General features: G+C 38.9%; 1 protein-coding gene across 1 annotated transcript in view; it reads right to left on the bottom strand.

The window, feature by feature from the left end:
* Nucleotides 1–9,870: 9,870 nt before the first annotated feature.
* slc49a4 (solute carrier family 49 member 4) overlaps nt 9,871–15,193 on the bottom strand; it is a gene marked incomplete at its 5' end in the record, with an annotated part of 39,014 nt that continues 33,691 nt past the window's right edge. Inside the window, one exon of the mRNA XM_079619866.1 lies at nt 9,871–11,797. Within this exon, the coding sequence (XP_079475992.1) occupies nt 11,682–11,797 (116 nt within the window). The 3' untranslated portion in view covers nt 9,871–11,681. The remainder of the gene's footprint in view (nt 11,798–15,193) is intronic.

Here is a 15,193-nt window from a genome sequence, read left to right as displayed (position 1 = left end):
ACAACACGTGCACACCGTTTTCCCCTTCACACTAGAGAGAAAAATAGATGTTGGTCTTCGACATGAAGCCGTGTTTGCCCTTTTCACTCAACCTGATGGCATTAATATTAAAGTTGGCATCACCATCCAAGATTTACCCCGTGAGTGTGGGGAGTTTATTCACTGCTCGGACTGTAAGTTTCTCTTATTTTTAAAGAAGATGGTCTAGAGTTTTGAATGAGTGAGAGTCGATAGGAACCGGCAAAGTCTCTTTATATAGTTGTTTGGATGATCAATAATTCTAGTTTCAACAGTTTTGATGTTTGCTCCATTCAGTCAAAGGAATAGTTCACCCAAAAATGAAAACCTTCATGTCGGTTCAAACCGATCTGACTTTTTCTTCTGTGAAACACAAAAGAAAAATGTTTTCATTACAGTGCAGAGGTTGCTCTTTTCCAGGCAGTAACAATGAATGGGGTCTGAAGCTTTCAAGTTTAACCAGACTAGTGTAGTAGTAATTCCAAGTATTCCTAGCCTTTTAGAGTAAAAGCTAAAAATGTAAACTGTTATCCACTGAAAATATTCTCCTCCAGTGCCACTGTGACCGGATCATAGAGTTGAATGGGAATCGGACCAGTCAATTTTGTGAACGAGTTGTTTTCATATTTTGTGAGTTGGATCAAACTATTCATTGAAATGATCTGGCTCAAAAGAACATTTTGCTAATTGAACATTACTTTTTTATCTCATGAATGTGCCCATGGGTGGATGTCAAGATTTTCAGTGAACAATTACTTTTGATCAGAACAGTTATTATGTGACTAAGTAGGATGGACCCCTTTTTGGAGCCTGAAAGCTCCAGTCCACAATTTTTCCAGTGACCAACTAATTTTTTTCAACCGGAACCAGAACTATGCATTAAAGGTGCAGTATGTAATATTAACAGCTAGCGGTGGAAATTGGTACTGCAGTCCAAATGCAAAATATTGGAGAGAATTGTTTCCCCCACCCCCTCCAACACGGCTAGATTGAGGACTGGTCATAGAGCTTTTTATTTCCGGTAGAATCTGCCCAGTTCATTTGCTGTCTTCATGGCTGCAATACACTGGTTTCCGGGATGTGTCGATACTATTGGGTAAAGTCGGCGGGATTGCAGAGACAGAAACAAAAACATTCGGACACAGAACAAGTATGTTGTGAACCAGCATGTTTCCTAAATCTCTGCAAGTGTGTTATGGTATTTTTACGCTTTAGTACAGACAAAGAAATGACCTTTAAAAAGTTTTATGTTTGGGATGATATGAGGTAAATTACAGGGATTGCATTTGGGTGAACCATGTGTTCGGTTTTTCCAAGCTCAGGGTGAATGATGTCATCTCCCTGTTGAAGACAATACATACTTGTTCTTCAGCATAAAAGCCAAACTTATCTCAATCTACCCGCATGAGTCCAGCAGGGCAATGCTTGGAGATGAAGGGTGAAGGCCAGAGCCCGCTGCACTACAGCTTGGTCTTTGCACAGCACTGCAATCATTTCAAAGTGTGTTTTATTGACGAGCACGCGGCTCCATCCATCAGCCACTATCTGCTGACAGACTGGCACTGACAGATGACCACCGCTGTCCTCCCCTGAGTGGCCAGCTGGCGTCATGCCAGGACTCAGCCGTATGCTGAAGGTAGGGGCAGAATCGGAAAAGAGCAGTGGCGAGGAGCGAGACAGATGCTTTTGTGGCTGGTTCTGCTAACCTCGTGGAATCAATTTGTGCTGCTGTCAGCACAGAGTCGGGAACTGCAGAGTAATGCGTCTTCACCAGTACTGTACTGTAACTTCTTTAACACACCTGGTGTAAAATCCAGTGTCATGGCCATGGAAATATTGTATATCAGTTGTTTTTATACCACTTTGACTTTATGGCTCACAAACAAATTATCAAAATTTATTTTAATTAATAAATGGGAGACATACAAGAAGAGGTGTAGTCATGTCAGTTTTTTTAATGTATTTTATATGTAAATTACAGAATGGATACAGACTCACGGATAACTCTGCATAAAGCGGTTACACAGATTTTGTTTGGGAGTATTTTGGAAAGAATTTATTAGACTGGAAATTCAGTTATCAGATTACTTAAAGAAATCAGTTTGCATCTGCACCCAACGCATATGGCTTACAATTGTTTTCAATATATAGCCAATGATCTCTGTGAAAAACACTGGGGCACATCAGATAAACACGGTTCTCTTATGATGTCTGTGAAGAAAGCTGAAATAGTTTTGGTGTTTGGTCTCCACAGGGAGACCGGGAGAGACTGTTTGCATGCTTACAAAATGAGCAAACCATTATGAGTAAGTCTCAGAACCTTAAACAGCTCTCCTTTACAGCACAGCATCTCTGCTTTATTCTCGGAGGAAAAGAGGCGGTGTTTGCGCTCTGAAATAACAGGTGCTTGGAAATTATTGATATCATCTGCAGCCAGATGCCATTGATCCGATATCTTCCGTATACAGGGATCCTACACTAAGATGATCTCACAAAATATTTCATATTTCCAAAGAGAGAAAAAGGATTTTGGGTAAAAATATGTGTAGCACCATTCTTTTTTTTTTTTTCATTGTGACGTGTTTATTTTGTTGTAGCCTACATCCTTTAAGTTTAAGTTATTTAGGAAGTTATAACTAAAGATGTAGTAAAATTCCACATGTGAAATGCAACTCAATGGACCTTTCTATGGGTTCAACTTCTCATAAGCGTTGGGTAGTTGAGTAAACTGAAACTATGACAAATATAGATTTTGTTTTCCTATTTGCTCCTAAAGCAAAATAAATAATCTATAATATAATTTCGATGACTTTCCAAAAGAGGAAAAAATGTAGGTAAAGGGATTGAAAACCGTGGTCAGAACAGAGAGTTGTCAAAATTGTTGTTACACCCTCAGCCGTTGGTAGAAGCTCATTACAGCGCTAACCAGTTTATCAGATTGTTTGTTCCGTCCATTAATTACCATGGTTATCACTTCAATTGCACATTTAAATACAGCTGTCAATCACAACGTGAGGTAGCAGGTAAAGCACACAAAGCTGCACTCTTGTTATAATCAATGAAGCTGTGCAATGAATGAATCATATTGACACCGTGTTTATACTTTGTTGGTTATAATAAAAGGATTCACGAGCGTGCAAAACTCGTGCTGAACTAAACTCCTGACTAACTTAAACACATCTGATTGGCCATTGCGTTCATGCATTTAACAGATGTCTGTGAATGGGTACATGGCTCACAAAAATACGTTGTAAATAGAAACCTTTGATGTTTCATCACACAAACACTCACAGGAGCATTTTAAAGCAGCCGGCTATCAGCGGGTACGGGTACATATCGTCATATTAAATGATCTAATAAACCTTTGGCGGGACAAAGATTAATTCTTTTTGCCGTCAAAATGTTTTTTAAACAATAGCTTATCCAAATGATTTTTTAACAGAACGGTAGCTTGATTCTTTCTCTTCTTGTTTCGGTAGACTACAGATTTATAAAATGAAGGAAAGGCCTCATATCCGTGCGTACGGATTACAAAACTGTGGGAACGGATTGCGAAAGTGTATGCATGGTTTAGTAATTTGTAGGTATGAAAAAACGAAGGTACGGTTTACAAATCCGAGTGCGCAGATTGGAAATTCATGGGTACGGTTTATTACGGCACGGATTTGTTGTCTTGGTTTTTTTTTTCTCCTAGGTCACTGTAGGTGACTCCGTATGTTATAGAGACACATGATTCAATCAAGAGGAAACATTTCCTCAATGAATTTCACATCAGATTCTAGTTTGTTGTTTCAAAGTGACCTCTGGTCATGCTATCGGAATCATACATTTGAGTTGGAAATTGGTCATGAAAGCTCTTTCAAGTTGTATGTACAACATGGAAACTCGACATAATTTTGATACCATTAAGTTCTCTTAAACCGCTCTCCTTTACAGCACAGAATCTCTCCTTTTCTCTGAGGAAAAGAGACGGTGTTTGCGCTCTGAAATAACAGGTGCTTGGAAATTATTGATATCATCTGCAACCAGATGCCATTGATCAGATATCTTCCATACTGCCATAAAAATGTTAAACATGGATGGAGGGGAGAACAATTGCTGCTGTAACTGGTATTCTTTATTATGTTTTCCTCAACAGCTACACATGCTGACTATTTATAGCACGGTAATGTGGTTATAAACAAATGGGACGATACGTTTTATTCTAAATTAAATATCTTCAATACATTTTGCTTTAATAAGATTTACCTAAGAAATAGGCAAGAATAAACCTGGTAACCGCCATTATTTTTATTGGAATAACACGCACAGATGAATCATGCACAGCGAAGAATGTGCTAAACTCTTCCAAAGTCAAACACATTTGGATCACCTCATCGTGTGTTCACAGCTTTCTGCTTCTACTGACTCTTCTCAAAGTCATTATTTTCTTCTTTTTTGGATGTGACATTAAAGAATGGGTGGGTGGCCATAATGGTCAGTGATAAAGGGTCCTTTTGCCTCCAGAGTATTCATATTAATGAATGCAGGAGCAGACCAAATGATGTTAAATTACCTCAATAAGCCAATACGGTTAGGAGCTAAATGGAACTTCTATTATACGTTTTGCACAAAGAAAATGAATAGGACAAAAATCAGATTTCTATATATATAAAAAAAAATCTTCATTTAAACAGCGTCGGCTTAGCGGGGCATTTTTTTAACAAAACTTTACTGTGTTGTTTAATCTACTGCATGATGTCATAAAAGCTGAAACATGATCTGAGACAAACTTAAAGGAAAACTTCGACATTGATTTGACTGGAATATCTCTGGCACAAATGTAGCAGTTTCGCAACCCAAAAAAGTGAATATCTAAATAGAAAAGTATAACAATGTCATTTTAAAGCAAAAACTTTATTCAAACATTTGTTATTAAGAAAGTTTTTCATCATTTAAGAAAGTTATTTTTACACTGCAGTGCACAAGAAGAACAAGAGACAGAACTGAATTTTTTATAGCGCTACAAATTTCCAACAGGAAACATACAGCACGCTTTTCTTTTTGTCACTGCCAAACAGAAATTGCTCAGAACCTTTTGTAAGGAAAAAGCACTCGTAACATGAAACTTTAAAGCAGAAGAAAAGGGAGACGGATAACAAAACACCAGTCTCAATAAATAAAGCAACTTTGTCCAGGAACCATCAGAAAATGTGCTGTTAGTTTCACACATGTGATGCTAATGTCTGAAGGGGTTTTTAACAATAAACTGTTTTTTTTTACATTACAGCAAAAAAACTCTAATTATTTCATTTATAAAGTAAAAACGTAATACATTTTTTATAATATTATTTTTTACACATACCAATTGACAAAACATTGTCACTCTCCGAGATGAATAAACAGCTTGAACTGAACTGAACATGCAATTCATGTACTAAGTGTACAGTAAGTCGCTTTGTATAATGAGCTACATGATTAATTATGACTGGCACCATCTCCTATGTGCTCCAACCTGGCAGGTGAGCAGCTGTTGTGACATTGCTACGCGATCCGGCAAGGACAGGTTAATGGAGCTCAGATCCTCTGACATCTCTAGCCATTTCCATTCAGTACTCTTATGATTGAATAGATCAAAGTCATAACTGCTGACCTGTCTGGCTCCATCGAGCCCATGTAACTGCACAGGTCCCCTTTCTGCAAGCTGCTCTCTCACGTTTATGAGGGAACACAACAGTAATCCAGATGTCCATTAGCCGCCCTGTTACACATGCAGAATCCTAAAACCGGTGTGTCAAGCTGAAGAAGCTGGATGCACAACGTTTGAATAATATCAAGCCACAAATCTGACTTGGTATGATTTTTAAGATTCCAGGCTGCATCACATGTTCGTTCATTTGTCCAGAGGAGAACTGGCCTGCGACTGAGTCTGGTTTCTCCCAAGGCTTTTTGTTTCTCCATCTCTGTTACCTGATGAATTTTGGGTTTCCTTCCACTGTCTCCTTTGGCTTGCTTCGGGGTGTCAAGGACATTTAATATTCAGTAATATGATCAATTTGACAACACAGACATTATCGTAAGATAAGAACACTTGAACTGAATTAAGCTGGAAGGTGACTCTATTGTAGAGCAGCTTTATACCGAATTCATTTCCTAATTGACACATTTTGCAACCTCGACACTGATTGAACCGAACTGAATCAACATTGAACTGACTCGAGCTGAATAACGACACTATTGTCATCTGTACATCTGCATTGAACTCGCCTCATAATTGATTCACTTTACAGTTATTGAACCGAACTGAATCAACACTGAACTGACTCGAGCTGAATAACGACACTAGCCTGGGAAAACCCAGACCACTCTCAGTTGTAACGGAGTTAGGGTCTGGCAAAGCTCCATAGACAATTCATTTCCACAGGGGCGTCACCAACGGACGTCGCTCAAATGGCTCTGGGCGCAATTGGATAGATCTAAAACCAATCAGAGCGATGAAGGACATGACGTATACAGAGCCCATTCGTTTAGCCACCAACGGGGCAAGCTGGTATATCAGACTTTTTCCGAATCCAGTTGGTAAGACAGCAAACACATCTTTTTTAGATATGAAGGATTCGAGTGCTGTTTTTTGCTCGGGTTTTAACATCTTTGTAATGTACAAAATCTGCGTCACCGTCGCTGCTCTGTCGTCATCGTGTAAAGCCCGCCCCAACGTTTCTGATTGGTGCCGCGATTTCGACGGATTGGAAATGGGTTTCAATGGGCTCTTTGCCAGACCCACTTGCAGAGCAAATCTAAATTTGCCGGAAGTGGTCTGGGTTTTCCCAGGCTATAACGACACTATTGTCATCTGTACATCTGCATTGAACTCGCCTCATAATTGATTCACTTTACAGTTATTGAACCGAACTGAATCAACACTGAACTGAACTGAGATAATGACTCTGTCTTTTTTAGAGCTGCTTTACAGCAGAATTTTAATTTGTCTCATATTTCATGAAGATTGCATACTTGTATTATTTACTACCGTGAAGTTGCTTTGAAACAGTCTGTATGAAGCGCTATATAAATAATGGTGACTTGATTAAAGACATGATTAAAGTGTGCATTTTATCAGCATGTGTTTCATGGGAATTGAACCCCTGTCCTTAGCTTTTTGCTAACAGCTTTGAATATAAAACGGTCTTAAAACAATACATATTAAGTTTGGTTTACGCCATTGTAGCCAGCTTATGGCAGTCCGCTTCCTTCATTAGTAGAGCATGGCTGTCAGCGCAGAGGTGTTGTGGGATTAAAATGAGATGAGTGGATGATCAAAGAGTCCGTCACTCTCCTGACCGCTGCGTTTCCGCTTGCCTGGATCTCTTAATTGCTTGAAGTCTCGAGACATGCTGCTTTGGTTTAGCCACGTCTCCGCACATTAGAGCCGCACAACTGAATCCAAACATGCCGTCTGCTCGTTCCATCTCCCGTCTGGTCTTGGAACGAAAGTGACTCACCTTGATGAGATTCAGCCAAGTAGAGTCCCCATCCAAACATGCTCACTGATTATCATCAAGCTCCATTATGTTTTGTTGGACTTTTGCTATTGATTTGCTGGAAGTGCGGGTTCCATGCCTAGCTTCTTATTCAGCAGGCTATCACAGTCAGGGCTGGAGCGAGATGGCTGGTAATGCATGTGACCATGTTGCGCACATCCCTGCCAGCCATCTGGTGCTTACTGCAATCATGTATCCTTAAAGTCACTGCAATGCACTGTTTACAAGTGACTGTGTTTGAGAAGCTGTAGAGATTGCTCAATTACATGTATTTATGTATTTTATTAAATCATCTTTATTTGGTATTTCCACTATTGCTTGTATGCATAATTTTGTTATGATGTTATTTGCTGTTACATTTATGTCTTATTTTTATAAAAAAATTTTAACTATGATTGTACAGGACAATGATCAATGCGCTTTTTAGTCATGCTTTATAAATAAACGAACAGAACATTCTTCTTTGAATCTTGTTTAACACATTTGATCATTGTTTGCTATTTCCAGCAAAGTCGGATTTTTTTTATTGTCAAATGTGAAAATTAAAAGTTAGATAAATTAAAAAAAGTTACTTACATTACTGTTAATATTAAAAAACTATTTTAAACTTCTCCATCCAAGTGTATGCTGCACACTGTGGGTGAGGAGAGACCCTCTTTATGATTGTAAAGCACTTTGGGTGTACAATAACACATAGTAAAGCATTATATAAATGCCTCATTCATTCAACTTTTGAACATGTCAATTTGTGTAAACTCATTTCATGCTAAACAGGCTAAATATAAGATTTGTATAGTTTCTGCAAGGGGTGTGTAAACTTATAAGCACAACTGTAACTGGTGAAACCGAATGCAACCACCCTATGTTTTTGTTTTCTCTTTATTTGTATTTTTCATAAGACAAGGGTTCTGTTCATCTCTCGCAGAAGAAGTCCGCTGGGAAACGTCTTGCCAGAAACATGAAAGGGCATACAGAGCATGTGAGGACTGAAAGCTGCAACAGAAAACAAATCAATGGCTATAAAAGTGTCACCTAGATTGACAGTGAGCACTGGTTACAGCAGAGTGTGTGTCGTGTGCTCAAGAACAGGAACCATGGCGGAAGAGCGCATGGAGGGAGGGAGGGGGGGAACAAAGCCAAAATGGATTTGTATGAAATTGCTTGTCACTGAATGAAAACACCTGTTTAAGACAATCTTCTCCCAGGATGCCTGTTGCTGCTGTTGTCAACAGTGAAAAGTAACACTTGAATCGGAGGCTTTATGTGCTGAAAAGTTGACGCGACAAGCTTAAATGATCCTTTTTGGTATTCAGCTATGGTGGGATGAAGAAAGGGATCAATGTTCTTTCAATGCTCTGACAGCAGTGCTGTGAAACAAAAAGAACTTAAGAAACTTCAATACTTCATTCTTTGAAAGCGGAAAAGGTAAAAAAAAAAAGAAAAATAGAAAAAAAAGAAGGGGGGGGGGGGTCTTTAAATAAAAAAAGTCTTTAAACTTGGCATTCACTGTTTCCGTGTGTCTAAGGAACATTAATCCATATAAAATCCATCAGACCGATTTTAATGCGAAAGCATAAACAAGGATGAATGCAAAGCAATTTTATTTAGCGTTCACATTATTGCAAATTGTTGTTAGTTTCACACAAACCTAAAAATACAGTGACAGACAAGGAGATAAATGTCTCATTCTATATTTGTGGAGACAATAGTGAATATATACACATAGAAAGTACAAAGTGAAGTGTGATATTAAATAAATGTATAATATAAATGCACATTTCTACACATAATTACCGTATATATTATGTTATGTTGTATTATATTATTCACGAATGGAAAGTTGACCAATAGAGTAATTTTATAACATATTATAACAGTATTTATTTTTGTTTTTGTAATATATATCCAATATATTTATTATATTTTAGATATTATTGTCAAGGTTTTTAAAGCCTAAAATGAACTCATATAAGTCTGTTCAAGTTAAACATAAATAAATGACTTTTAACTGTTAGTTCTATGAAAATTAAACTGTTCATTGAAATTTGTATTATAAAAAATGAAATGATCTGAAGTTTATCAGATGAGAACAATAATCTATAGGCTTGCATGCAAACCGCAGGTTTTTTGGCTGGTGTCCCGCACAATATGCTAAACAACACATACTTGCTGTGTACGCCCACTCTCAGTCCCGGTGTCATCTATGATCTCATGCTTTGAAGGGTGTGGGGCATTGTGGAGCGTCTGTAAAACCCAAAAACATGACCTCATACATATAGATGCCCATGATGACAAAAAGTTGTTTCCTCCAAGGAAGGCGGCATTCTGTAATGACTGGTTAACACTGCCAACATTTTAATCATTGTAGTATTTTACAATGCCTCATCCAATCATAATTCAGAGTCAGAAATATGTTTTATAACTTTCACGCTTGCTCATTACATAGAAGCCGGGTCAACATCTCGATGACAGAGGAGAATAAGACACGATTCCATTTTAAAAACATCTTTTTAATAAGGTGCTAAAAATCTTCGACATGTATTTGCACACGGACAAGAACACGTACGCCCCCCTCCTGTGCCACTTATCATTAACATTACAGTGACAGAACCGAGCACGAGCACCGACATCACAGTGGAGAGCAGGACAGAACAAAGGGCACTGTTAATTAAGGCATGTTCACAGGTAAAAGAGAACCGTCCTGTACAGAGAAACACGGAAAGTGATTCGCAAGCAGGCTTTTCCCAGAGGAGAACAGAACTGTGTGTGTGTCCAAAGTTCTCAGTTGCAAAAGCTGTGGAAATGTGAGGGCTGAAAGAATTCAGCATGTCCATGAAATGCTTTTTCCTTTCCACAGATAACCGTCAATCCTAAATCCAAGTCTCAAGCCAGCAAATTTCACCTTTCACGGCAAAGTTGCACGCAACTAATGCGATGAAGTAGTCTAGAATCAGAAGGGCTCCATTTTTATGGTGATGCTGAAAAATGCAGGAGAGAACAGACCAGTGGGTTCACGGGTCATACGACAGGGAGAGAGGGAACATTGCACTCGTCGATGCATGAGGTTGTGCCACAAATCACGAAAGGCTACCAAACATGGCTGTTATTGCTGGTGTTTTACTGTTCCAGCAGTCGCTCATGCCATGTTAAAACGCTCAGACATAAAAACCATTAACAATCCCTTATAGACAATATTAGTGAATTAATCCCTAAAATGAGTTCATAAATTACGTTTAAATGCTCTTAAAACATAATCGATTGCAAACAATTCAGTAAAAAGGCTCAAAGGCTTGTGCAACAGACACCCACTGTGCGCATGCTACAGCTAGAGATGAACACAAATGGCTACCTTAACATGAATATAGATCTCTCATCTCATAAACCACAACCTCAGACATTTTGAGGTAACATGACACAGAGTCGGACCAATCGCTGTGAAAACGATTAGTTAAACCCCACAGTGGAGTGAATAATCCTTTGCATAATATGGGCTGATAAGGAAAACGAGAAGACTTGAGGACCACGGCATACGCCACTTATTGACGGACCTATCACAGGTCAATTAAAGCTTGGATCCCACAGGCTATTTACAAGTGACACTACAGCTCTAAGAGGTCCCCGGTCCACAGACGGCCATAGCTCCCGCCAGGCGGCTAATTGAGCTCGTCTATAATTATCCATTACACTCCCATTAGATGTGGTGAGAGCACTAGAGGAGTCATCACCATGGGGCACTGCCAAATCCACGAGGAGATCCGCTTGTGCTTGCATCTCTGCGCAATAAATGTCCCTTATATCGTGACAGTATGTAAACAAATCATTTCCATTGATCGTTTAAAAAAAAAAAAAGTCAAATAAAATATATAAAAGGGATGCATTCAGAAGGCAGAATGTCAAGGTCAGTATCTACACTCCTTTCCTCCTTAGTCAAGTCTCAGTTCCTACAGTTAGTTATGATGCTAACACAATGCACTGCCATCACTGCTGATCCTATATTTCACAATTACAACATCTTTCAAAAAAAAAAAAAAAAAAAAGCACTGATCCATTAAAGTGAGCAACATGCTGTGTGACCTTTCTGTGCACTCTGCTGGGATACAAGCCTTCCGTCTTCTTCTGCGGGATAAAGCTCACTCGGTGTGCTCAGACAGAGACAAAGACGTCCAAATAGAGGCGGTCGTACGATTCCCTGAAGAAAAGGAGGAGCAGGAGACTGAAGATGCAGGATCCTGTCAAACACCAGTTCAACCAGGACAGCTCTGAAAAACAAAATAGCAAGGTTGACTGAGGTTAGCGATGACAGGAGCGCTGGATAGCACGCACATCAGTGCATGATAGAACAGACACGAGTTTATCATACTTTTGGAAATAGCGTTTTTTCTGCATTATTCATCGAAATAAATAAAAAAAAGCAAAAAAATGTTTACAATCTTTTCCCCCTACAGCACTGAGCACGTCATTCATTAAACAACTATTCTAGACATATTTTCTTCACGTTTGTAAGTATCAGGTAAGTTAACGAATGTAAATGTGTTTTTTTTCTTTCTTTTTTTTTAGTACCTAAAAAAGCTATTTAGTAGTACCTTAAAAAAAACTAGCATCCAAGGATGACTGTGGTTAGTGATGACAGCATTTAGAGCACCGAATACCATGTACTTCACCGAAAGATAATAAACAGTAACATACAAAAATAACAATGCAAGCCTACTTGGCCTAAAAGGGTTAGGTACATTTGTAAGGTACAAGAAAATAATGCAATTTGTTTCTCACAGCTAAGCATGCATTAGCAGCATTACATAAAAAAATAAAAAAATCCAGTCATTCCAACAGGAGTTCACACATTCTAATTTTTGAGCAGGGGTGAAACATTTCCACAAGAATTTGCCGCATTGACCAATTGAATGCTACTTGGTTTGAAAGTGACTTCTGTGTGAGCAGTGCTTGCATCATTACATTATTAACAGTGGAAATAGACCTTTTTTGCCATGTGACCATGCCTTAAGTATGAGGTAAATTAATGTAAATGTGTTTTTTTTTTTGTGTTCAATAGCCAAATAGCTATTTAGGTACTGTTTTTCAAAATCCCATAAACTCATGATGGATAAAATTAAGTCTTCTAATAAAGTTTTTATATATATAATGGCCCATTTCACTACATTACAGAGCTGCAATTACAAACAGCAATTCACATTGACTAAATGCAGTTGGCAAAACAGACATCACAGCCCTTCATTTCCTACTGACCAAATCATATACATGGTCAAGCTCCAATAATCATATACATGGTCAAGCTCCAATAATCAAATACATGGTCAAGCTCCAATAACCAAAGGCAAATAGACTAAAAAAACAAATATATACTAATAATTGTTTGAAATACATCAGACTGTGTGAGATAGCAGACACACATAGGTTCCCACAGCTGCTCAAGTACATATGAAACGTGCTATATAAATGCCTCATTCATTCATTCTATTCCTTTCATTGGACAGTTCAAGTTACGAGAAGTTTTACATAAGATTGAAGTTTAAACCAGCAATTGAATCATTTCACATGCGCTGCACATGAATACGAAGATACTTTTTTAAAGGACGACGCTGAAAACTGCATGCGAGAGCTGTGCAAACACATTCAGAGTACATTACTGCAGTGAGCGATTCAATAGATGAAAGCCTCACACCAGCTGCTGTGGCTCTGATAGAGCGCTGGGTTGAATATAACATAAACCAGGTCAAACACACAGACCCTCGAGGACAAAGGAAAGAGCGCAACTTAATTTAATAGAGAAGTGGATTTCAATTTCGAGGCGTCCCGTATCCAGATAACAGGTTGATCAATTGCCCCTGAAGTGAGAGCTGCAATCGATGGCAGAAGGTGAAATGCATGCTGGGTCAGCTGCTGAGCCCATTTGGGATAAATGATATGATTTAGCCATGCAGCACAGTCAACACAACCAGGTACGGCGGACGATAGAGCCATGTCGACTCGAAGAAATGGGAAGCGGGGATTCTTTCCAAAAAAGCCCCCTCATTAATCAGGCCTTACTAGCCCTTCAGCTGCGCTTGGTATAGCGGCAGGTTAATGGAGTTGTGTTTATCTGGCTATTATGTCTGTGCTGCACGCCCGCTCCAGCCTCATCAATTTAAAAGAGAGAGGTAGCATCACCAGGCAGGATGTCTGCAGCGCATGTTAATGAAGAGAGCGGCTCGGCTCGGCTCAGGTAATCCAATCAGACGCCCCCCAAAAATCCGCGAGTCGCCAACAGTCAACCCTTCCAGCGCTAATGGAAGGCAGAACTTTGGACAGAGCGGCCCAACCTCTCCCTGAGGCAGCGCCGCTATGGAGAATACAAAAGAAGTTGGTTTAAAGGATTCGATTTCTCCCTCCTTCTCTCGCAATAATAGGAGCACAGCAATTATATCCTGTCTGTCAGTTTACACAGCAGTCAAACTGTTATGTCGCATTTCCTTCCTCGTAATACCTGACGGCAGAATGCAGAGATGTTGTTATTAAGGGTGCAATTTAGCCTGTCTCTATCCTGCCATCGTCTCATGGGCTGTAATGTGCTGAAAAGGCCACGGTGGAATGACAGCGTAAACAGGCCACTCACCGTGACACTCAAGATCTCTTACACGCGGAGCGCTGGGACAAAAGCGAGGACAAGGAGGGGGGAAACGTCCTACAGCCGCTGTCTCGCGTCGTGACCGGGCGGCCCAATGCCGTCTCACTCACCCACAGGGCTCCTCACTTCCTGTCAAGCGAGCTGGGGTGTCTGAGATGGTCCTCTTATTGCTGTAATTATTCTTAATCGCTCCCTATTCAGCTGGCAGACTGATGGCATATTTCAGATCAGTTTAATGTCTTGCTCTGGCCCCAAGCAGAATCAAGAGAGGATGACTGACAGTTTGTAGGCTGTTTTCTCCTTATTAGATTAAACCAGAATTATATTTTGCAGTTCTGAGTTTGATTTGTTATATACATATGTGATTCTAAATATACATATGTTAAAAAAAGAGGGAAAATATAAAAAAAATAAGAAAAATTAAACCAAAATTAAAATAAATTATAATTAATATTATAGAATAAATACAATTATATGAATAAATGGTAAACTATATATATATATAACACATACATATACAGTACATACATACACAAATTTTATTTTGTGTAGAGATTATAATTAAATTACTGTTTTTAACAATTAACTTTAAGTGACAAGTCTTAAACTAAAATGAGGAAATTAGCATGCACAATTAATATATGTGCAAAAATATACAATACAATATCGCTTGATCAACCATATGGCATAGTACAGTATATGCGCATTATAACAAATATTTCATCACTAAGAAATGTACTTGAAAAAATGACACACCTCAGCTTCAACTCTGGTTTAAGCATGGTGTGAAAAGCTCTAGGAAACTTGATTTTGCTGAAGGTTTTACCTTCACAGGCAATTGAACGTGCTAAATCGAATGCTGCAAAAAAGAGTTTAGAGCAGGCATACCCCATCAGGAAGTACACACTCTGGGTCTCCATAAAAGGTTACTGGACCCTTAATTTTATTATTGCCATTTGACAGACGGGCCACCCTCAAACAGTAGGTGACATGTCCTTTACTAAGCCACAATCAAAAAAGGCTGAATGTTCAA

Source organism: Phoxinus phoxinus (assembly GCF_949152265.1).
Source record: "Phoxinus phoxinus genome assembly, chromosome: 7".
NCBI lineage: Eukaryota > Metazoa > Chordata > Actinopteri > Cypriniformes > Leuciscidae > Phoxinus > Phoxinus phoxinus.
The sequence above is the reverse complement of the archived record's forward strand: the minus strand, read 5'-3'. Positions and strand labels throughout refer to the sequence as shown.